This window comes from Catharus ustulatus, chromosome 7 (genome assembly GCF_009819885.2).
Source record: "Catharus ustulatus isolate bCatUst1 chromosome 7, bCatUst1.pri.v2, whole genome shotgun sequence".
Classification (NCBI taxonomy): Eukaryota; Metazoa; Chordata; class Aves; order Passeriformes; family Turdidae; genus Catharus; species Catharus ustulatus.
In genome coordinates this window covers 22,533,314-22,557,633 of record NC_046227.1, presented here as the reverse complement: position 1 = coordinate 22,557,633, position 24,320 = coordinate 22,533,314, and the positions used below count along the sequence as shown (strand labels likewise).

Genomic DNA, 24,320 nt, shown 5'->3' with positions numbered 1-24,320 from the left:
CGCGAGGGCTAAAACAGGGCCGCTCCCCCCGCGGGCCGCAAGGGCTACAACGGCTGCTCCTGTGCCAGCACGGAGCACGGAGATGTGGCTCTGCTCGGAGCTCAGCTGCCTGCCCGCGCGGCTGAGCGGCTGTTTAAAGGCAACGCGGATCCATTGGGAATGCTCGCAAAATGACCACACTATTGTTCCTGTCTTTTTCGGCTTGTAAATAAAGGGTGTGTCTTTTTTCACTTGGAAACAATGTTTCCGAGGTCGGCAGTAAGCCAGTAAGCCCCAGCAATCCCGCGATTGTGTTACTAAATGACGATTTTGTGAAAGTTCACTGCGAACTAAAGTGCGGCTAATATTCCGGGTGCGGCTTATCTATTAACAAAGGCAACAATGTTGCCAACACACCAGCAGTGCGGCTTATATTCCGTGCGGCTTGTATTCGTGAATTTACTGTACTCATACTTCTCAGTATTCACGATGAAAAAAAAGGAGAATGAAATTATACACAGGTTTAAGAGTTTAAAATGAGCTGATAAAAAATTAGTAGGAGTACTGCATACCTCCAACTTATGCATCATTCTTTTTTTCTCTTTCTCTCTGAAGCATCAAACCAGTATTTCTACCAGTATCTCACCCCAACAAGAAAGTTTCATCCCAAGATATCTTTTACTCAACAACCCAAATGTAAAAGCCTACTGGATTACATTTCATACTGCATGAAAAAAACCTGGATCTGTGTAGATATGCCATGCTATTCTTTTGTATTCCCACTCCTTTGTTTCCTGACAATGAGGAGCTAGTATACCAGTTTTACCAGGAGGAGGCTAATCTGCCTAAGGTTGAAGCCAACTGTACACCCAAAATACTTGTGGTGATTTAGTTAAAAATATCAGAAAGATTAAGTCAAGTCCACAAATGCTGCAATTCAGTGCCTTATATCACCACACAAGAAACTACTTCTTACTTCACGAGACTAGAAAGATCATGAGAGCAGTGATACTGCGTCCTCCTCAGGGTCAGTTTCTGACCCAAGTATACATCTGCTTGTATGTGACATCAGTGAGACATTTCTTAGCAGTTCAGAGAGGAAACAAAATATTGTCTGCAAAGTTTCTATTACAGGGCAGTAATTACAACTCATTGTATTAAACTCTTTATATGAATGAATGGGTGTAACTGCAGTTTACCTTTTGTTATCTGGCAGACCCATTCAAGCTTAGCCTCACAATCAAAAGGCCTGAAGTAAAATTCCAGGTCCCTGCCTTCATAGAAGTAAATTCTCCAAAATGATCTCCGTGAAAACTGTGAGGTCTGCACACAAGTAGAAACAGAGAACTGAGTCAGGACAGCATAGGTCTTTGAAATGTAAAATTAAACTGTATTGAAAAGGTCCTTTGGCAAAGTTGGTGTATTTAATTGTGTTGTTAGTCACACAATTTATTTTGCAAATAAAAGAGCAGATACAGCTATAACTTCAGCTATAACTCTCCATGTTAACTAATGCTGTGAAGCAATTATGTAAAGGGCTTAAAGTCAGTCTACGTACAAATGTCTTAAAAACCTTTTCTAAAAACAATGTTTCTTAGGGGTTTTGTAGTGCCCAGTTTCTCGTTGATGCTTATTATTAAACTATCTGTTACAACTTGTTGCCCTGAAATGATTCTCATTCCTCTGAAAAGAAGAAATCATCTGAACTGGCACAGAAATAATCATTCTTATTTAACGTTATTTCTTACAATGAAACCTGAAGAACAGACTTCACTCTTGCTGGTCTCTCCAGTAAGGAGAATTTTTTATCATTTATTGAAATAACATGTCTATAACTAGCAGGGAGGAGAGGAAAGTTACTATGTTCACAGTATTCCCTTCAAAGTGCTCTCCTTTGTCTAAAATTCTAGGAGCCCGATGCTGACCAGCTTCTCTATCTGGGATCATGAACACAGGAGAAGCAAATGAGGGAAATGGCTGTGAAGAGAAGGAAAGGGATGCAATTATCCTTTCCCCCAGTAAATCCTAAAAGCAGAGGTGATTCTATTTAGGTTAAAAGTGATGATAGGTACTGCAAAAGTCAGATGATACTTCATTAAAATTAAAGGCTATTTTAAAACTCATGCCATCAAGACTAAATTAAGTATTGAAGAGCTTAATCAGGAATCAAGCTGAGGTCTGACATTTGAAATTAGAAACCAACAGAGCACATACAGTCTATTTCACAAGTAAACAAGGAAATACACACAGTAAACACAAACACATGCTCTGCCCTGGCTATTGCCTTCCCCTTCTTCAGGTTTCAAACTTTTTCTTAATCTGTAGTTAAGAAAAGCTACTACAGATTTTTAAAATTGACTGGTAGGGCTCTCTGGTAGGGTTTTTTTGTTTTATACTCCATGACATATCCTTAAGAATTATATGTAATATACAGGAGATCCATAGTATGGCATTATGCAATACAGAATAGCATCTGAAATAATAATGTCACTGAAATAATTTGTAATTAAAAAGGTTCAAAAGAAGTCCTATGAAAGGTTATCATTAGCATAGTACTTGGCTCATTAAAAAATATTTGATTAAGGGAAAGTTTATAATAGGTGTAGATTGATAAAGGATTGATACAACTTCTTCACTATACTAAGAAAACATCTAAACCTAAATTCAGTATACAACTGGAAAAAGCATTTTTTCCAAGTATTTCCAAGTAAAAACACAGATTATTAAAAACCCTGAAACTAACCTTTAATGCAGCACAGTCTCTTGTGTCATACTCATCTTCCAGATAGTCGAGTGGCATAACAACACTGGTTACCTACAGGATGATGGACAGAGGGTGAAAGAATCAGCATTTGACACTTGGCTGTGGCAATCCCAAGAAATAACCATTCAAACCTGGGGTCCCATTATGTTTATTACTATGAAAATATGTGTTGACTGGCAGTTACTCCTTCAGTTTTGAGTCTGCTTTTTTGGGGGGTAGGGGAAGAATTCACAATTTCAGACAATTAAAACAATTACACTAAGGAAGACATTTTTGGAAAAGTCTGACATAACAACCAAATGAACTGATAAACCCTCCCTTCTATTGTGGCATGAAGACACCTCGTTCTCTCCGCTAGCTCTTGGATGTTTACAACTATATTTCTGTTATTTTTTTTTCTGTTATTATATCTGAAATTATTTTTATATAATGGAGATAGAAATCTGGTTAACCTTGTCAAAGATATGTTTTTAATTGGAAATCTGCTTGGATGGCAGCTCTTAGGTACACAATCTACTTCTGAATTATTAATCAGTTGAAAGACCTGAAATATTTTAATTAAAATATTTATCAATTTACTTTCATTTCAGTCCTAGTTGAAACAAATCAGTATATGACACTCCGTGATTAAAACTTACAGGTTTGTTATCACTCCATTGCCAGGTTCCCAAAGAATCAGGACTCCTCTTATTCATTCCAATCCACACCCATCTGTCATTGCTGTAAATAAACAGGATACAATCTTATGCTAAGCATATGGTTCAGCTCATTTAACAGGAAGACTGACCTACAGCATGGCATTTACGACCAAGCAGCAACATCAACGTTTTACTATTGCAAGCTGTAGGAGTTCAAAAAGAAAGTAGACACAAGGACTAGGACCTGTTCTGTCCAAAAGAAAACTAACTAAATCAGGTAATTTCTCTGTGGGCTGCATCACCACCTCATCAGTTGTCATTTGACATAATGGTCTCTTTTCTACACTTTTCTTCCAGAATCACATGGTCTGTTCCCCTTTCTCTTGTCCACCTTGGGCTATCTCTCAAATACTATCAGCATAAATACACTCTTCCTCAAACAACACAAAAGCTTCTATTCAAAGAACTGGAATATTTCCCTTAACTGTGTAAGTGGTATAAACACACTAAACATATTTCAATTATGCATAAATGAGGTGTAGACATAAATCAGCACCTAACACCACTGACTGCAATGGTTGCATGAACAAGTGGCAGTAGAAATTTTAGTCCATCCAGAACTGTTTTTTTCCTATATTTTCCCTCCTAATTTTTCAAAAGCAACAGATACTTAAATCTAAAATTTAGTATTTCCAAGATACAAAATTACCTGAAATAAACAGGTTTGCAATGTAAATACTCAAATCTGCAGTAAGATTCTTCACTATACTCTTTTGCTTATGAATCTGAAGAGGCTCTAACAAAGTTAAAGGTGTTAGTCCAACTGCAAATTCTCAATGATTCAATTTTGTGCAGGGTACTGAACTTTACAACTCACTGCAATTCAATGCATAGCCCAAGAAAGTCAACAGACACTTCTCTAAATGACAGTATCAGTTGGAAGCAGCAGAGGGGAGAAAGACCATGAGTTTTCTATGAAATCACAGACTACATGAAGCCTACTGCAGAAGAGCTGTGGGAAAGGCACTCTCATCAAGGTGGTCTGGCAGCAACAGTAAAGCACTGATACCACATTACAGGGCTCCTGCAGGGCTGTATCAGGAGTACTGTCCCATCAGGATGCACCAAACACAGAGAAGGAACACAGGACACTTGAGGAAATTAAGACTTCAGGCTATTAACAAGGTTTAAGGATTTTCTTGTCTAGTCTTCCCAAGGAAAGACTGGGAAAGGATAAAATTATTATTTATAATATTTTAGGAGACTAAACCTGCAAGAAGATGAGCGATTTGAACAAAAAGAACATTACATCTGAGGGAACCACGACTCAAAAATAAATTTAAGTTCAAAACTGGACAGAGACATCTGACCAGCAGAGGTCAGAGTTTGTAAAAGGCTCCCCAGAGGGTAGTGCTGACAAACTCAGTGATTTGAAGATACAACTTGGAAAATTTATGAAAATTACTCTATTACCTGGAGGGGTGGACTCAGAAACAGGCTTTGCCACTAGCTTTCCACATGTATTACTACAAAGACTCTGAACCATCTGAAAATACTGATGGTACAGCACCAAAAACCAGCTTAACCAAGGACATGTGAGCTAAATATGAGAAATCCAAGAAGGGCAAAGTACTTTACTTGGTAAAGTTTCCTTTAGGAAGAAAACTATCAGCTGTCAACACATCTATTTTTTTTGTTCTTTGTTCTCAACTCCAGGAATAGTTTTCTGACATTGGTGAGACAGTGTGATCACTCTAGGGTGATTTTATCATACTGATCAATCTTTAGTCTTTCAATGATACAACTAAGGAGCCTTTAAAGAGCCTAAATGCCCCATCTGACTGCAGAGGAAAAACTGTGAGCCAAACATTCACAGCTGACAAGAACCTAAGTGACTTTTGGCTATTTGCCTTTAGGACTTTATATTTCTGTAGTTGTTCTTCCAATTAAGAAGCAAACCTCCCTTCCTAATTGTCACCCATAGACTTAGTGAAGTTTAAGCAGTTGATCACCACACAGGAATATATACTAGAAAGAAAATCTGAGACACTCATTTCAAAATGATTTGCAGTAATTACCTGAGGCTCTAGAGCATTTTTTCAAACTTCTTCAATTTGTATTTGGTTATCATATAATAAATAAATTAAAAACACAAAGTGTGCCAGGTCAAGAATTTCTCAGCTTATCTCCCAATTTACAATTACTAGCCTGCAAACAGAACAATATTTTCAGCTGACTGGGCTCTTACACATTAATGTACCTCTTTTGGAATTGTTCAGACATGACTATGAGTAATTTATTAACCGCTACACTATACTTGACAGTACTTTTAAGCTTCAGTAAAATCTTCTGATAACCTTCTGAAATTATACTGTCATCTCATCACAGGAAATAATTCTACCAACTATTTAAGACAAAGATGAATTAAGACCCTCTATTGCAATCAAGCTTGCAGCAAGGAATTTGCTTGTGTTTCAAGTATCTGTCTCCTCATTGCAAAGCATTTAAAATTCATTCTGTCGACTGATATCCAAATGGATTTATCAGTGACAGGGTATTCTTTGAGCTGCACGCCTGGAACTGTCTCTAAAAACCTAAAGTATTCTGAGTTTTAAACTAAAACATACATACAATTCATGCTTTACAATGGACTCCACAATGATTGACACTGAAAGACCCTAAAACTCTAGCAATAACTGCAGGATACTGGTAGTTTTTCTTTTACACAGAGCTAAACATCCATAAAAGTCACACTACTACAGTAGGAAAGAAGTACAGCACATTGGGAAGAGACTATAAACCTGTAATTTTTCTGACCATATTCTAATTGCCAGAATAGAAAATTATTTTATCTGTCCTTTATGACAGCTCCAACACAAGATTAAGAGCCTAAATGAAGTTTTTGGGGCTTGTAGGTCCACCTAGTTCTTGACAAGAGGTAAGGTATATATCTGGGCCAATTCCTTAATGGTGCAATTTAAGGCACTATTTAATCTTAGGTGGTGCTGACCTAAAACTTTGCATGAAGCCCATCTGGCCAGCCTGTTTTCCCTGCTGCAACAGGCTACTGCACTAGCTAAATCACATCCTGCTAATTACCTGCTTTTGAGTGGAAGAAGAGAGAAGCTGAATTAATGCAATTACTACAACTTGCATCTTAGCTTTATTGCTGTTTTGGCCATTCTGTTACGGTGATTTTTTTCTTTCAACTCAAGTGTTTGTGAGGTTTTCTAGATTAAAACCAATTATAGCTGCAGAGCTTTTCATAGAAATGGCAACCTGGATTTTTTTCCAGTAAGGCATCCTCACTGAAATGTTACTTCTAACCAGTCCAAGTTATTTTTCCTCCTGTGTCCAGCATTGCTGCCAGCTGTAAGATGAAGAATGCTCACAAACACAGTCCAAAAGCAATGGAAATAACTGAACCAAATCTAGTCTACCTGTATCATGTCACTTGAAGCCAAAAGGGGTTATCTCCTATTTCTTCTAGACAGAGGAAGGCTGCCAGGCAAATTTTATTTTCCTTTCTAATGGCAATAGCCTGACTTGGCTGGAGCAATCTTGGCTCTTACTTGACTCTAAGGTGGAATCTGAGTAAAGAACAGAATGGACTAGGCAAGCTGCCCTTTTCCTGGTGAACCAAAATGACTCTTGCTAACATTTAAAAACAAACAATTCTCAGTGAGTCACCAGAGAACTGTGCAAGGGGGAAAAAACCTGAAACCAAGAGAGTTGAGGTGTGGCTCCTTCCCCAAGCTGAAATGAATGCACTGAATGAATGCTTCAGGTTGGAGTTTGCACTGAGTAAATACAGAAAATACAAAAAACTGCATGCCAGCACACTCCAGCTGCTAAGTCACATCTAATATCACCTTAGCATGATTTCTTCCAGTTAGCTAAAGTATTTGTCCTTGGTGAAATAATTCACATGGTTTCCTACCTCAAAGGAGCTTGATTTTTAGATTAACTACCTTTGACATTTGACCTCCAAAATATTTTATGTAATCAACACCTCTGAGTAATTTAAAAGCATAACTATCTTCAACAATTCATCATGCTATCTAAACAAACATTATTCAAAATACCTCAGGCAATATCTACTATGTAGTATTTCAGTTCAGAATGTTCTGAAGTGCTGAAAAAGGGGTTAGCCCAGATGAAAATACTGTTTTCAGTTGTATTTTATATAAGCAGTTACTGCAACACTGACTGCAGAGTCAATTTCTACCAGGCTCCATATATTGCCCTTCATTTTAAGTTCTGCTGAAATAATATTGAAATACTGGGACTTATCTTTCAGACTAAGTTCAAAATTTCTGAATTATGGGAAATGCAGAAGCATTGTGTGTCAACTGACTACCTCGAAAGATAGAAGTCTCCACCTTTAAACTTCTAACAGAAAATATAATTAATACCTCAGACAGTTCTGCAAGCTGAATAGTAGTTCCAAGTACTTGTAGGAAAATAAAATGTTACTTCTCTAGTCACATTTCATAGTAGATTAGGTGCACTAAAACAGAATTCCTAGTTGCATAACCATCTAATAAGGTCTACATCTAGAAATATTTTGTGCACTGATTTTTATTGTGGGACTTCAGCCAGTTTAGCAAAGGAATCACAAGTGGCTTTTACACAAGCTAAACTATCTATATATAGAGCATACAAGTTTGCCTTTGTCTCTTATTAACATAAACACTGAGTAATTTTCATGACTCGTGCACTTCTAAAAAAAGTTCACTGGTTTCTCAAGAAGGCATCTCTTCAGTCATCAGATTTAAAAATTTAATCACAGTGTTGTATGCTGACAGCTTCTGCAATAATCCTGATTTAGTTTGTTGATGAAAAAATTTGCATCACATAACTGGCAGCATTTGAGTTTAAGCAGGCAAAAGTTCTGAAAAAACAGACTGTCAATCAAAAAAAACATATTACACAAGGATTTGACATCACACCCATGCCTAATAAAGCTTTGCAGTGACAGTTCATTTGATTAAAACTAAAGCTTCAAACTCATAAATTATTTAGCATTTAATCTGTTGATACCAGAACACTCAGCACACCCATCTAATGCCCATATAGTGTTAGTGCAGCTATGCCAAACAGGATCTGTGCCAACCAGATTGCTGGACACAACATTATTCACATTTTCAAAAGTTAGCACCCAGTTTAGTCAGGACACATTTCATGAATAAAAATGAGACGTATCTGAAAAACTGAAATAATAACTCATCTCTAAAGAATGTACTAGTAAAGAATGGTACATTTACCATCTAGCTGTGCCAAAATTCAACACACAGAAGGAAAAATACATTATAACAACAGACTTAAGAGTTGCTTTGAGCATCTTCCATTACATAAATTTCTCTTCCTGTGCTGCCCCTAGCAATGTGAAGTATTTGCCCAAGCTGTACTCCCTTGACATTTCCCAGCAAGGCAGTTCAAATGCCACATCTAGCTGTTCTGTGGGAAACACAGCTGTCACACACTATCTAATATTGCCATTTGGGGTCAGAAGCAGCATTTGTGATCCACTGCAGAATCAAGATTTTAGAACATGACTTGTTTGTTACCTGATCATTTTTCTCAAGATAGAATGAAGTGCCTTGATTTCTTCTGAGTTGCTAAAACTAGGCAGATGGCCTCCAAGGGCTTCACAGAACCTTTCTGCCTCTTCCCAGGTCCTGGTTCGCAGCACTCTTTCACTGTGGAAGAACTTCACAACAGCCAAATGTCAGAGCAGAAAATGACACCAGGCAGTATTTTTAAAACAATCCTGTTCTACTAAAATATGGACACCTAAGATTTAATAACTGGTATTTCCACAGGGAAAGAACTTGACTTCGTAACAATTTTTCTTTCAGTTTGTTTGACAACAGCCAGACTCTGAACTTTAGCTGACAAAATTTGTTTCAAACACAACATATTCCACATGACACACTTTCTCTGTTTTTCTTTACCAGAAAGATTTTAGAAACCACCAGCCTGCTCATTCCATGACTGCAAGTCAAGCTATAAGTTTCAAGGGATGTTGTCCTTTCAAATTTATGGTGAACTACAAAGCCTAATGTTCACTGAAACCAAGTTCCAGTGCTGCCTGTGAAGAAAGCTCTTTGGCACACCCTTGGCTACCTAAACGCATCTGAGGTACAAGTTTGGCCCATACACCTCAGCTAACGCATCCACTTGATCCCCTTGGTTTCAGTCCAAGACAATTCCCATCAGCTGGATCTCTCTGCACAGACATGCTGCATTTGGGCAACAACAGTTGTGGAGACTCTGCCAGGACCAGCTGTGATGTCCATCAGCCATGGGACAGCCACGCTGCACAGCAGCACACACCGATCCCTTCGGGATGCTTGCCCACACCCTTGTTATTCAAGCTGGTTTTCCCCACTTTGTTACATGAGCTGTTTACAAGAAACAGGTCATTGCAGACGCTGAGTTGAAAAACAATGAATAAATAATCCACTGAACAGCCTCAGTTTTAACTTAATTCTTAATAGGAGGGGAAAAATCTGCATTTCTAAATACAAATTTGTTTAGCTAAACAGCACAGCTGCTTGTTCTCACTACTGCAGTCAATCTGAATCAACACCAATTCCCTCTCCTCGTGAGGAGCACCTCTAAAATGCCCTCCAGAGCAGTTATGCCCACAAAATGGCAACTGATCACTCACTTCCTCCAAGACAGTAATGAGCAACTAATATCAAACAGGAATAACATTTTACCTTGTAGCAGGCAAGGCCGGATCCATTGTGCCACCCAGGGGGACAGGGATCAGTTGGTTTTGGGAGCACTTCTGGCTCCCTGGGCTTCCCAATATATTTTTTGCACACAGAAAACGCTTTAGTGGTTTTACAATCCTTAGTTTCCCACTTTCCAAGAGAATTTCCACTGGACATGGCCACACATCCTCCCGAAAACTCTAAAATTAAAGCCACCAAAACCACATTTAAAATCATTGGCTGGTTTTCAAAAGAAACCCTGACATAATTGTGAATTACTGCATTAACTGCATGCCTGGAGTTCTGTAACATGGTACTCCAGTGCTTGCTCAATGTAAAAGGACAGTATTTTTATGTATTTTTTAGCTTTCAAATTTACCTGGTTGCATGGAATTCCAGTTAGTGTATGTCACAGCTTCAGGTGTTTTCCCATTCACTGTACCCCAGGAATATATTCCTGACTGGCTAATATCCTGCAAACCGGTCCAGAAGTACTTTTCTTCAACTTTGGTGTGCTTTCTAATTAGGCTGTTAATAAATTCTTGTTCAAATCTGAAAATTCAGAGATTAATCGGAGTCAGCATTTTAATGATACCAAACTACTGACACAATTAAAAAACCAGGACTATTACATGAGTCAGTTCAAGCACTCATCCAGGCAGTCCCATACTCAACATGGGGTCAGCAGCCTAGGGATTCTCGTACTTCCAAGCAGGTTTCACATTCTAGGTTAACCATTGTCACACCATGGAAAACGCGGCTTTCTAGGTCTTGGCAAAAGCAATTCTCCCTCTACTTTTTCTTTATAAACCATTAGTTATCATACAGCAGTTTTAATCTCTGATTTTATCTCCAGGATTATGATGTTAAACCTGCTCATAAATTACAAATGTGCTTTACCTGTTCATCACTGTAAGATTGCACTGGGCTCCAAATGAAACTTCCATTTTATCAATCCTGTAACAGTAGTTTCCATGTCTCTCCCATCCCTGGTTAGTGAACAAAAAACACATTTATACAAAACAACCTAATTTAGGCAGTACCTACAGAAGAAAATAAATCATTGCCAGCACTGGCTGGTGCCCACAAGCTGGCACAGTACATAGAAGAAAGAAATGCACTGTGTCACACACAAAGTCCACTATCATCAACTCTCAGATTCACAGTTGTAAAAAATAATGCAGCCACAGGAATAAAATACACCACTGTTTTAGCTTGCCTGGGCAAAGTCTTCTGACCACTATGTGCATTTACAGAAAGAAACACAAGGGAAACAGCCCAGTCCTATTCAAGACAATAGGAGTTTTCATGCTGTTCCACCAACGCCAGGGTTCAAACACAAGAATACAGGAAGGCATACACCACTGTTCCTTTACTTCTGAGAAAAATACTTGATACTGAAAATGCGTGAACTTACAAAATTTCTCCCCGTATTTACATTGAAATTTCAAGAAATATTAATGTGTTAAGTCTTTTCTAACCTAGCAATGTCTGAACAGCACAGAAAGCCAGAACTCTATGTGCTGTAAGTCTCTGAAGACAGAGTAAAAAGGTCATGTAGAAAGAAAGATAAGAGGTAAACATCTTTCCTGTTGCAAGCAATATGCCACACAAAACTGAACCAAATAACTCTGAAGTAGCTGGGAATACCATCCCAGGCTATTTAAAAGACAAAAGCTTTATTTAAGCCATAAGATGTAATAATGTAATAAAAAACAAACAAAAAACCAAAAAGCCTCCACCTGTATTCGAGTCATAGAACAAAAATGAGCCAGTGAAGTATAACAAACCTAATCTCAGTCAACAATCTCTGCATATCTTTATGTTGCAAAGTGTTTATCCTAAATTTTAAAACATAATTTGAGCAAAAGCAACAGAACAAATGGTGTTATCAATAACATTTCCAATAAAATCAATTTATTTTAAATAAATAACCTCTCCTGGGTCCAAGCTCATAATACTTGCATCAACAAAAAAAGAGATTGATAATACAAGCAGAGCCTGCTTAGGAGAATGTAAAATTTGGTTTATGCTATATAAACATCCTTTTTCAGATAAAATGTTTCACAGACTTTACTGAACAGACAGGAAAGAAATGGAAGTAGAGGAAGCAAGTGATTTCAAGCAGGTATCTGAGCCAAATGACAATAAAAGACATAGAGGCTTCCTATTACCTCTTCCAAAGAACAATTTTCATCTGATTTTGTTTCATTCAAAATCTCTCCTTTTTTCTTGCAAACATATTTCAATTTTTCTTCACAGGATTTGACCCTCCACTGTCCCAGCTGTGAGAGTGAAAGGAAAAAAAGTATTTTAAATTCTAACAACCTTTCAATTTCTATGTTTGCAGGGGCTGTTTCCATTGGCTAGAAAGACAAAATGCTTCTAGTATAGATATTGGGTGGGATGTCCTGGATTATATGCACAGGTACATGTTTGGAAGGGAGAGAGAAAGCTGACACACAAGGAGATGGGAGGATTCTCGATCACATCCAAAAAGGAAAGAAAAAGCCAGGGTGGTGCCAGCTCTCTTAAACCAGGAAGGGCATGGGTGCAGGAGGTGTGCTCAGCTCAGAGAAGCTGAGTGCAGCTCCAGTGCCAGGCTGATGACACAGCAGGTAAATGCATGCTCCACTTTTCCAATGGATCTGCAGGATGGGATACAGCCTGCTTCTCACTCTTAGTGACCTCCTTCCTTCACCAACACCCTTTTTAGAATATTCCATCCTCAGACTGGGTAACTCAAATTGGTCTGGGAGATGACTGAACCCAGATTTCCCTTTCTTCCTACCTTTCTGCCACAGACATGCAAGAATAACCCAAAATATAGAGTGACAAGGTCAACTGTCTGGCCAACAATGTGGCTGTCTCTGAGAGTCACTTCTTCCATTCTTTGCAGTACACAGTTACAAAGTTCTAGTTAAATAATTTTAAGAAATTTGCTTGTAGAAAAACATATTTTAAAGATTATTCCAGAAATAGATCAGCTTTCTGCTTTATCCCCCTCCTTGACTTTCACACACAGCAATGTTGCCTCTACTATGATGAAAAAATACAAACCAACAACCCAACTCAACACTCAAGGTATTCCTACCTTGCCTGAATATGACACACAGTTAGGAGTGCTATTAAAGGGAACTTTTGGTTCATTCTGATCCCAGTAGGTAAACACCACAGGTGAGCGATCTGACCATTTGAACAAGGTTGGCACATCATCATTCTTGAGACCCATCCACATCTCCTCTTCAGTATCTGTAATTTAAAATTAGGACAACATTGTCATTTCAATATAATATTCAAACTAATAGGAAAGCAATGTGTTATAAGCAGCATAGTGATATTATTTTTCTTACAGTGAGAAAAGGTATTTGACACAACCATAAGGTATGTTTGTCATCTTGTTTCTTAACTTATATTCATGACTATCAGTAAGTTTCACAGAGCAGGAACAAACAGGAAAAAACACAACCACAAACAAATAGAAATAACAAACACACAAGCGAAAAACCCCTCAACCAAATTTAGAGTGTAGGCAAAGATATAACAGCAAACACTACGGATACTCTCTATTAGTTCAGTGACTCAGCAGTCAAAATATTGACCCAACTATCTACTACTCTCTTTGAAAGAGCAAATTAAACACAAAGTATTAAAAAAACTAGAAGTAGGTTAGCCCAGTAAATAAATTAATAGACTGAACCAGAACAAGTCCTAACACAGTGGGCATGGATCTGCACAGCAACATTCAAAACTAGCCTGAGTACAAGCTCAGCATTAACACCCACACTTAAAAGCCAGCTGTTATGACAACCATACGCTATGCAGCACTTGGGCTTGACCTTTGCAACTACCCCAGCTTACCATTATGAAGTTTTGTAACAACCAGTTCAACATCTGCTAAAGAGTGAATGCTGATGAGGTTACTCTTATTTGCTTTGCACAACTCATCTGCTGTACTCCAAGGTGCCTCGTTGTTTATCAGCATGTAGCAAAAGCCATCGTGGGGGAGCCAGCCGGGATCACAGCGAGTATCCAAGTGTCTCCAAAACTCTAATAATGAAGAGAAGAAATTGAATTAGAGGCTTTAGTTTTACATTGCCTAGTGCAAGGGGTTGGCTTTAATGTCAGCAGCACCTTGAAAATAGCCAGAAGGCAGCAATCAGAATGTGTTCACATCTCTTCAGGGCTCATGTAAGAAAGGGTTACAACTCAGTCAAACAAATACACTTCAATGCAGCATTAGGAGAACTCAGTATTTTGGAGCCATGAAGTAGGTAGAAGGAGAAAGAAGTTAGTGGGAGTGAAAGCAAAAAGCAGGACTGCATTACATTAAACTGGTTTTAGTGTAAGTGAAAGGTTCAAAAGTAAATGTAATCAAGACTTCAAAAGCTACTGAAGACAAATCAAGTTGATTTATTGCAGGAAAGAAGCACACAACTCAGCAAATGCTTGGTTTTAAATATTTTTAAAATATTTTTAAATATTAAATTTTAAAATATTATTTAAATATTTTTTCTTCTCAAGATATTCAAGAATTCTAACTAGTTTTAATGGATGCTGAAAAGGTAATATACTAATAGCCTTTCTGGTTCAGAACACACTATAAAATATTCCAACCACAGGTATTTTGGTTTTTAATGAATAAAACACTATATAAACACACCGGTAGTAACTCTACATACCCCACTGAGGAGCCACAGAACAGACAAGAATTGTTAACTGACAACTACCTTTCAGAGCATCACTGCAAAATTTGAACCGGTTCAGTTAAATTTAAACTGATTACCATTTCTTCTTCAAATGTTCAAACCTCTCCAGGGGGAACTGGAGAGAACATGCCTTAGCCAGAGACACTGCACACCTCTTACCCTCTAATCTTCCCTGCCATTCAAGGACAATTACCTTTTAGTAAAAGTTTTTGCAGGAGAGCCCTGCAAACTGGAGCCCTGGGAACTGGGTAAGACCAAAGCACACTCAGAAGAAGAAATCGTGGACATGGGACAGGTTGGACATTCAGGGGTAGTTAAATGGCCAAAAGCATAGAAACAGTTACATGTCAGGGCTGGACACTAAAACACTGAAGGCCTCTGTGTGTGTAGGTTGGGAAAAAGGAATTGTTATCTTGTAAGAGCTGCTATATGTCCAGTAAAGATTGCACACTGAGCAAACTACCAACTCTTGCACTCTGATTTTCATTGCTTGGCCTGGTTTCAGAGGACAGTAAGGTTATTTGACTACTTATATTTGAATTCAACAGAGTTTGATGCAAGACCCAGGTAAGTCCCATTTTATGTCAATACACACCAAGAGCGAGAGAAACAGGCTTAAAGCAAAGATGGAAAGGTTTGGGATGCAACTGCCAGTTCCAGACTTCCAGTAATACATGAAATAAGGCACAAGCCATGGAGGAAAATGTGATGAAAAGGGCAGGACTGCTGCAAAATGCATTATGTGTGAATGAGCAAGCTGCAAAAAATGAAAACTGTTTATGATGCATCATCTTGACACTGAAGCAACAGAGTTTGCTTCTGCTCTGCTAAGAAACACAAAGCTGTTGTGAAAATGTTTTGGCAGAGATGCCTGAAAAGGCTTGGGAGGGAAAAGAAAGACTCCATAAGTGAACATTATACTCCTATTAACATAAAAAACTCAAAAATGCACACTGTCCTACCTGGAATGCTTGAAACTTCATTGAGTGACTTCTTGCAAGCATATGGAAGCTGAGTCCCACAGTGGTAACTCTGCCACTGACCTGAAGCAGCATTCATCACCACACAACTCGTCCCATCCAGTGGTGATAAACTCTGCATATCTATAGGCAGGAACAAATAAAAACATAACAGTACAAGTTACCAAGCAGCAAGGCAGTGATTGCTTCTTTTTACTACTGGTTTTCAATACAAGAACAAAACTCTTTGGATAGTACAGCACCTTGCATTTGAAGAACATAATCTGCATCAGCTGAGGGCAGCTGTCCAAACACAGGTCCCATAAAATATTTTTTGTAAGACAGAAAGTTTCAGAACCAAGGAATCTTGACTTCTTTTCCAATGTTTAATCATAGAACCAGGAGGAATGTTCTATTTACAATACAAGAAACCCTTGGCTGAGCACTTTCCCAGACTAGAAATATCTCAGGGGAGAGCCATTTTTGCAGCCCTCCGTTTCCTTTGGCAGTCCCATTCCACCCTCACTCCAAACAGTTCTGCACTTTCTCTCAATGATAACCATAACCTTTACCTTAACAAAAACCTTAGACAAGGCCCCAGATTTGAAACAGCACAGAGAATAACTCTTTTTTGCAGTCTTCAGCTTCCCTTGGAGTTCCTTTCTAATGAAACTTTTTTACTTTCTTTTTCTTTGAGCCTCAGTGCAAACCCAAGCTGCGACCTACACAGAGCACCTCAGCTCCCCCTGTACTGGGTTTGTTCAGGCTCACAGAAAAAAGGCTCAGGGTAAATCTCAGTTCTCCATGAAAGAGAACAGTGGGACAGGACCAGCATCCTTTCAGAGGGGTAAAGTGAAAGGAAAAGTAACAGGCTCAACTTGCAGGTATCAAAGTTCCTGTAAGGCACCAGCAAGTACTTTCACAAGGGGGTAGACATGAACATGTCTGCCATGACTGCATTATGCCATTATATCTTAGGATAGTCTGGCCTCTAGCTCTGCAATACAGTCCTACAGAACAGTCACAGTTCCAGAAGCTGCAGTTAATAGTACAAGCAGCAAAGTTCTTAACCTTTCCAAAAGACAGAGTACATTTGGAAAACCCCACAAAAATTTCTTAGTGAAGCTATCAAACAAGTAACAGAAACCACTTCTCAACTTTTCACAGAATTTCAGTTGCAGCACTATTCTAGAAACCAAAAGAAAAAAGGAATTCCACTTAAAAAAGATCAAATTCAGCTTGCATGACAGAACAACCTTAGCTTCAGTATTCCTGATGACTATTACTCTGGGTTTTCACATACACATAGATTCATGAAATATTTGTGAGAACATTACAAATTCATTCTGAAAATTCCAAATAGGCTCACTAATCTTACTAGCATCCTTAGAGTAATTAAAAAAGGTTTCTCAAAGGTTTTATACTTCTTTTCATCTTCACCTTGAAATAAATGTAGGTGACCTTGAAGTTTAAAAACCCAAGTTAAACTTCTAGGTAACATCAGTTGTGTGTGAACACAAACAATCACAATATTTGAGGGAAATCTGTGTCATTCTGTCAGTGGGAGGAGAAATTTAGCAACTAAGAAAGCTGTGGATACTTTACTAAAAATACTATTTAAGTTTTACCTTTTTAGAAATTTATTAACCTAATCAGCTGTAATAAAATGAGAACAGAAAGATTCACTGGCAAGGAAGAAAAGATGCTTCTGAAAATGGAATGAGTTGGGAAAAAAAGTAATACTAACTACTGTTGAGAATATTTTCCATACCACCAGAAATATCAGTACCTGGATGCCAGTTGAGAAAATTCAAAGGCTTGTGATCTGACCACTGCCAACCTCCAGAAACATCCAGTTGATTTAAGCCAATCCAGAAGATCTCGGCAATGTCATCCTTGCCTAGAGATTTTTTTTTTTTTTAAGAAAAAAATTAGTATAAAATCCTCATCCTTTATTGGTCTCTTTAAATTAAAAATGCATTTGGAAATGGCATGCATTTCAGGAAAGAAAGATTGCTACTATAATTGGACATGGAAACTTTCTTGAACTGAGGAGGAATTAATCCACACAATGTGGATTCCCTCCCAATGTCCTCAGATGTTTCTCCTTTGGTTTTATGGTCCCAAAGTCCCTTGGATAATTTCTCCAGGTCAAGACTGAACATCAGGGAGGACAATTTCATACCAGGAGAGTAACACGCTGCTAAAACACCAACTGTCACTCTGGCCTGTATTTAAGATTTTGGGGACATTCCTCAATAACAATATGAACAACACCTAACTGCTATAATGAAATCATACATATAAATTTAAATAACTCTTTAAAATGAGATTAGTAGCTTAGTTTTGTGACACAAATGAAAGCCAAAATATTTAAAAGTACAATCAACTCTTAACCCTGAGATTTGGGACAGAAATTAAAGTGCTGCCTCCACTTTATAAAGATTTCCCAATATTCCTATGTGAATAATTACACCTACCTTGTATGTAACTTAATTCAGATGCATTTTGGATGCTAAGTAAATCTCCTCCTTGCCTTTGACATGAAATATAAGCTTCCTTCCAAGAAAGAGCAGACTGTGTATTGAATTGGTAGCAATTTTCAGATCCTGGATCATGTTCCCAGATATCATGACAACCATCCTCTGTTTAAAGGAAGCAGAAGGTACTTGTAACTACAATTATACAGAAACATTATGAAAGTTTCAAAAGAAAAGCTTTTGAATATAATACATTGAGGGTCTACAGATTTTTATATTGGTCATCACAAACACTTGCAGTGTAAGCCAACGCTGCAATGGAAAAGCTTTTACACAGCTGAACAGCCACACAAAGGTGGAGTTGTACACCAGAGAAGTGACAGAATGCTTTCAGGATGTCTATTTAGAAACCCGACGTGCCTGGCTGTAAGCAGATTCCCCACTTTCCGTCACGAGAATAATCTTCAGAAGTGGCACACCATTTCCCTCCTGTGTGCGTTTCATCCTGAATGCAGTCATGATGCCACTCCTTGTTATACAGAAAGGGGAACTCACAGGGTTTACCATAAGAGTTGCCATCTTTGGTATAAACTTCTGCAGGAAAAAAGTAAAATAAAAAAGTAAATACATCCCCCTTGCTTAGACATGGAAAAGTAGAGCAAATCAGTGTTACTGCTTGTACAGACACAGTTAACCTAAATGCATGCAAAACTTGTGGTCTTAAAATACCCTATTTTCTTGTTACAGATAACATACAGCAATGCCAGAACTGAAAACAATATACATTGAGAAATATTTTTCTGTACTTTTTCTTCTGAGAAACAGCAGAAACTTGCGTTTCGCTGGCAAGTTATGGATAAACTCATCATCCTATTGAAATCCAGGTGCTTTGCAGAGTCCTACAGAACAAGGACTCTTAACAATCAACACAAACAGAACTGGGAAAAGGTAAAGCACATTTTCACTACTTCTTGCAACAAGCATGAGATTTCAGACACGACTGGCTTCCATGGCAAGTGCACACACTACCATAGCAAAGCTCACAGTCCAGCAGGCTGTGAGTTGGCAGCTTGCTCTGAATTTAACTGTATAACCTACCAGCAAAGAAAACATCCTCCAACCCTGCTAACAGGAAAAATTCCCATCATGGTGAGGAAGACATGTCATTTTTGAGAGAAGGTGGTTGGTATTTCATAATTAAAACGGTTTGCACTGAAATATGGGGCAGGAGGGATTTAAACCGGCTAAGAAAGCCACTCAGTAACACAGCTTCTGCAGTTGCTCTGTTACTTTTTATTTAAAAACTTTAAGGTTTCTCTCTCTACAGCACAACATTCTATCACTTTACTGATCAGCCTTTTCACATATCTGATTTTAAGAACTTATTGGCACAGACATATTCAAAAAGCCCTTAACAAATAAAACTTCTCCAAAGTGCAAACTTACTTACCATGGTAGGGATACCGACATATATCACTGGAGGAATTGTTGCTCTTCCACTGGTCTGTTGCGTTTATGCTTGCAGTCACATAGTTATTCTTGACAGTCACTTTGTACTGAGATGCACCAATGATGGCAGCATCAGCACATCGCCACCACAGCATTAATTCTGAGTTACAATCGACCATTTTCAGGCGAGACAGCGATTTGGTGAATATATCAAGTCCCAGGCACTGCTTGGACCCCAAGTGAAAGAGGCGATTCTGGGATACCCATTTCCATAACGCTTCCCTTGTGTCCCTGCAGTCATCTATGACTATCCGTGAGTTTTTAACTTGTATGCACTTGTTCTGTTTGTCATGGCGAATGGTGAAAGCATCATTGCCTGTATAAGAACAAACATATGGCTATGAATCAGTATCACTTTAACAGGAAGCTCATTTTTAAAAGGGCAATCACATTCTGAGAAATGTTTCCAGAAAAGTACCATAACTGCTGCTCGTATGTTAAACCACCTCTTTTGTAGAAGCCACATTCAGTGCATTTTCCTGCTCTTTAGTGAGTCTTAACTTCTGGGTGAAAAGAGCTCTTTCCAAGTCTTTATAAAATAAGAAGAGACAAAATGAGACTTCTAAGTCCAATTCTAGTGATAAGAATTCTTCCCCGATACTTAACATAAGATGATTGCACCAGCCCCTGATTAATTTGTAGGCTTACTGGGTAAAGAATCTTGTCTTCATGCCTACATGCAAACACAGTAACAAACACAACAGACACCATAAAATAGAATTAATCATAATCGTCACTTACAAAGCACTTTTTAAAAAACTGTTTATCATGTACGATACCCAGCATGAGATGTTTACATTTGAACCAGTTTGTGGGTGCAACTGCAGTACTACTAAGTTAACTGGCACTGCTGTTAGGAGAAAGTTTTAGAATAAGTATCCCACCAAAGAAAGCCCACAACAGATTAGGAGTATAATTTTTAAAATTACGTAGCGACCCTAGTTTCATTTTCGGTTTTGATGAGTTTCATTTTCAGTTCTGACGCAATTTGTGATTAAAGAGAAAGATTAAAGTTGATAAAGCATAGTATACCGTTTAAAAATGATATGAATCACCCAACTAACACAAGTTAACACCTCTGTCAGTGTAAGAACACCTCTGACAAGGAGCAATGGGTTTAAGAGAACCATGAAAAAATCCCTGAAACTATTTCTATGCCACAATAAAGATGGCTCCACAGTATAGAACCTTCACTAATCAGGCTGAAATGGACCTTGGCTGTCCCAGACCCACAAGGCTATTATTCTGCTGCTTAAATAAGGAATCTGCTGAGTAGCATTTTGTATTTAATAGTAATGCACTGTCAATCACATTCCTACTGTGTTTTTCTGTTATGACTTACTAATAGGTTTGGATGAACAGGAAGGAAACTATTCACTGATGTTATGCAGTGTATTTTACCACTACTTCCCAGTATATCCATGAATTTTCCACTGTGTAAGTGCCAAAACAGTATTTAAATAGCACCTAGCTGATCACACCATAAAGAAGAATCTCTAAGTCACCCACTGACGACAGTGAATTTTTTTAAGTAGCACAATTCACCAACAGTCCCTTTCCTCCTATTAAAGAAGACATTTTAACAACCACCCCTGCTTTTGTGGTATTCTTTAACCCTGCGCTTTTTCAGCGCTGTATCTGCTTTTGCCTTTTATTCTTCCCTCATGACTGTCTTCCTCTTTTTCATTTCTTGTTACAAGATTTTAGCCTCTTCTCACATCTTCTTTCACTTCTACCTCCACAACCCTCATGCTGATACAAAATGGAAAACCACTTTTTAAAACTTCCCTGGAAAAACTGCTGATGCTGTCTCACCAAATCTCTCAGTGCAGTCATTTATTAATAATTACTCTAGTTCAATGCTCCGGCCATGAAGTTTTAGTGACATGTTCAGCTACCAACCTGAGCCTTTACTATCATAGGATATAAAAAACAGGAGGTGCAACTTAGCGAAGAGCTCAACTTGTTTCCCGGAATCCCGGGCCAGCCTAGCGGCTCTGGTTTACAAGAAATTGCTCACCGTGAAACTTTTCCACCTGTTTCCTGCCGGGAAAGCGAGCCTGCCGTGTCTCACAGCGAGCACAGCGGCGGCGGGGCGCGCCGCCCGGAGCTGCCCGGGCTCGGCCGGTTCCTGTGCCCGAGCTCCCGGGGCAAAGGCCAAGGCCCGGCCCGGGCGGCCCCGGCCCGCGGGCACCGGAACGTGGCAGCCGCGGCTTTCGCCTCGGCCCCGGTCCGGGAGGGAGCTCCGGGGCTTTTTCCTGCCTTTTTCGCTTCTCCTTCGAAGTTCCCCAGGTTGGAAACCTTCTAAGTTTCCCAGCTGGACTTTAGCACCGAGCGCAGCGCCCGAAGGAGCGGCCGTGGGGAAGGCCCGTCACCCCGCCCGCTCCAGGACCCTCCGCTCCCGCAGCGCGCCCGCGCTCCGCCTCCCCCTTCGGCCGGGCTCACCTGCGGGGTCCCGGCGGGCCGCGCAGCACAGCAGGAGCCAGGCGAGGCCGCAGGCGCGCAGGCAGCGCCCGGCGCCCGCCATGGTGCCCGTCCCGCGGCGCGCAGGCTGCGCGGAGCGGCCGCGCTGCCCGCCCGCCCGCCGTGCCCAGCGCCGCGCCCGCCGCTCCCGCGCCGCCCCATTGGCCGCCCCGCGCGCGTCACTTGTTGCCAGGAGGAAAGCGGCCCCCGAGGTTGGGGCGAGGCGGGGCCGGCCCGGAGGGGCCGAGACGGGAGAGGGGGGACGAGGGGAAAAGGCGGGCAGGAAGAGAGGAAAAGAGGAAAAGTAAACGGGGAAAAACAAAAGGAATTTAAAAAAAGGTGGAAAACCCGACGAGGAACTGGAAAAGCAGCTCGAATTGTCGCGTGGTCTTTAAAGTTAAAACTTAAAAACAAGCAAAAGCCCAAAAACAAACAAACAAAACCCCCTTAGAAGCTAATTGGGGGAAAAGGCGAACGCGTAACTGCTAGAAGTGAAAAAAAGACAAAAATTGAATAGAATAATCTAAAATTAACAAGCACACTGGAGTGAAATATTTGAGATGGCACAAATAACGCACACCAGGCTGGGATCGCGGGCCCGAGCAGGGCGGGGCTGCAGAAGCGCGGTCAGTGCCGGGGAGCGGAGCGGAGCGGAGCGGCGCCCCCAGGTAACCGCTCCGACAAGAGAAGTTACAGAAACCAGCAGTGAAAACACGGACGCGGCGAGAGCCAGCTAGCCTGGAGGAGGAAAAGAGAAAGAAGGGAAGACTGATAGAATCTATGGGAAATGAAATTAAGTTCGTAGCTACATGCTGTCTGATTCAATGCTTACCTGGACAGGCTGTATAGCTCAAGCTCCAGCTGTTTAGAAAAAGATTTGCAAATTCCCAAGAAAAAAGCATTTTTTCCTAGGAAAATCTATTTTGATTAGACTTGGAAGAGCCATTGTTCAGGAAATAAATACTAAATTTACATAAATATAGGAAATGCAATGTGCAGTCTGTTTTATATGCTTCCAGTGTGCCCATCATGTAGGAATATGCACACCTGGGCACACAGGATTTGAGGGTATGCCAGTGGAAATGCAGTGTACAAAAACAGACACCTGCAAGTTAACAAATGTTCTCTCCTGCTGGAGAGCAGAGCAACACACGGCAGGGCAGCCAAGGCAGGAGCTATTTGAAAAATCAGGTTCAGAAAGAGAGGAGTCTGTAGATGTAGCAAAATCAAATCTGTGTTACCAGAAATAATTCATTTTCAGGAAGAGCAAACTTTAAAGTCTCCACATAGAGAATGGGAAGCAGAAATTCCCCACTGGTGAGCCTGATACAAAAGCAAGCTATTGAAGCTAAAATTAAATATGGGGTGGGATGGTGTGTCTCTCTTAAAATAAAACAAGAAGCAGGTGTGAAGCCTGTGTTCCCATCAGTCTTTCCAAATGTGTGTTGTTATTAATGTACTGACTGTCCCAGATTGGGAATGGTTACTAGTAGACTTTCATTTTGAAACTAATAGCATGCAGCACATATTTAGTGAACAGCAATTCTGAAATTACCAGCATGCTACTTACCCCACACTTATCAGCAAATATGTCTATTAATAGAGGGGAGGTTCCCTAAGGTCTCTTAACATATGCAACATATGCTTTCAGATACACAATTTTGATTTCAGCTTCTTTTTTGTTTATTAGTTTATGAAATATTATCTTTGATAATACAGACTCAAACCTTGATCCTGGGTCAAAAATTAAAGAATGCCCAAGAATAGGAAGAATTGCAGTTTGCAATGGTGCCTCTTAGTTTCAGTTTTGGGTTCATGTGCATGTCCTATAATAAAATTCTGCTATACATTAATGTAAGAGGAGATACAAAATGTACAGCCCTGGTGAGCCCACCAACCTACCAAAATTTTTGGAAGAACCTGAAAGAAAAAATGAGATTTGCTGTATGTCATGTGATAACCTACAGAACTCTAATGCAGTTTTCTCTTATTGAAAAAGTGTATTTGTATTAAAGCTTATCAAAGTTATAACAATGTTTAATGTGAACTGTGCAGCAGCCATTACTCAGCATAATCAGTGAGCAGTTTCTGTAT

General features: G+C 39.5%; 1 protein-coding gene across 1 annotated transcript in view; it reads right to left on the bottom strand.

Moving 5' to 3' along the window:
* The window catches only part of LY75 (lymphocyte antigen 75), a 44,313-nt gene extending 22,022 nt beyond the window's left edge, over positions 1 to 22,291 (bottom strand). Inside the window, exons 1-16 of the mRNA XM_033064761.1 lie at positions 22,209 to 22,291; positions 19,705 to 20,079; positions 18,675 to 18,848; positions 18,255 to 18,419; positions 17,564 to 17,674; positions 15,778 to 15,918; positions 13,968 to 14,156; positions 13,201 to 13,358; positions 12,281 to 12,391; positions 11,007 to 11,095; positions 10,486 to 10,658; positions 10,110 to 10,306; positions 8,952 to 9,094; positions 3,382 to 3,463; positions 2,723 to 2,794; positions 1,179 to 1,302 (exon numbers count right to left, since the gene is read on the bottom strand). Coding sequence (XP_032920652.1) covers positions 1,179 to 1,302; positions 2,723 to 2,794; positions 3,382 to 3,463; positions 8,952 to 9,094; positions 10,110 to 10,306; positions 10,486 to 10,658; positions 11,007 to 11,095; positions 12,281 to 12,391; positions 13,201 to 13,358; positions 13,968 to 14,156; positions 15,778 to 15,918; positions 17,564 to 17,674; positions 18,255 to 18,419; positions 18,675 to 18,848; positions 19,705 to 20,079; positions 22,209 to 22,290 — 2,386 coding nt within the window. The 5' untranslated portion in view covers position 22,291. The remainder of the gene's footprint in view (positions 1 to 1,178; positions 1,303 to 2,722; positions 2,795 to 3,381; positions 3,464 to 8,951; positions 9,095 to 10,109; positions 10,307 to 10,485; positions 10,659 to 11,006; positions 11,096 to 12,280; positions 12,392 to 13,200; positions 13,359 to 13,967; positions 14,157 to 15,777; positions 15,919 to 17,563; positions 17,675 to 18,254; positions 18,420 to 18,674; positions 18,849 to 19,704; positions 20,080 to 22,208) is intronic.
* Positions 22,292 to 24,320: the final 2,029 nt, after the last annotated feature.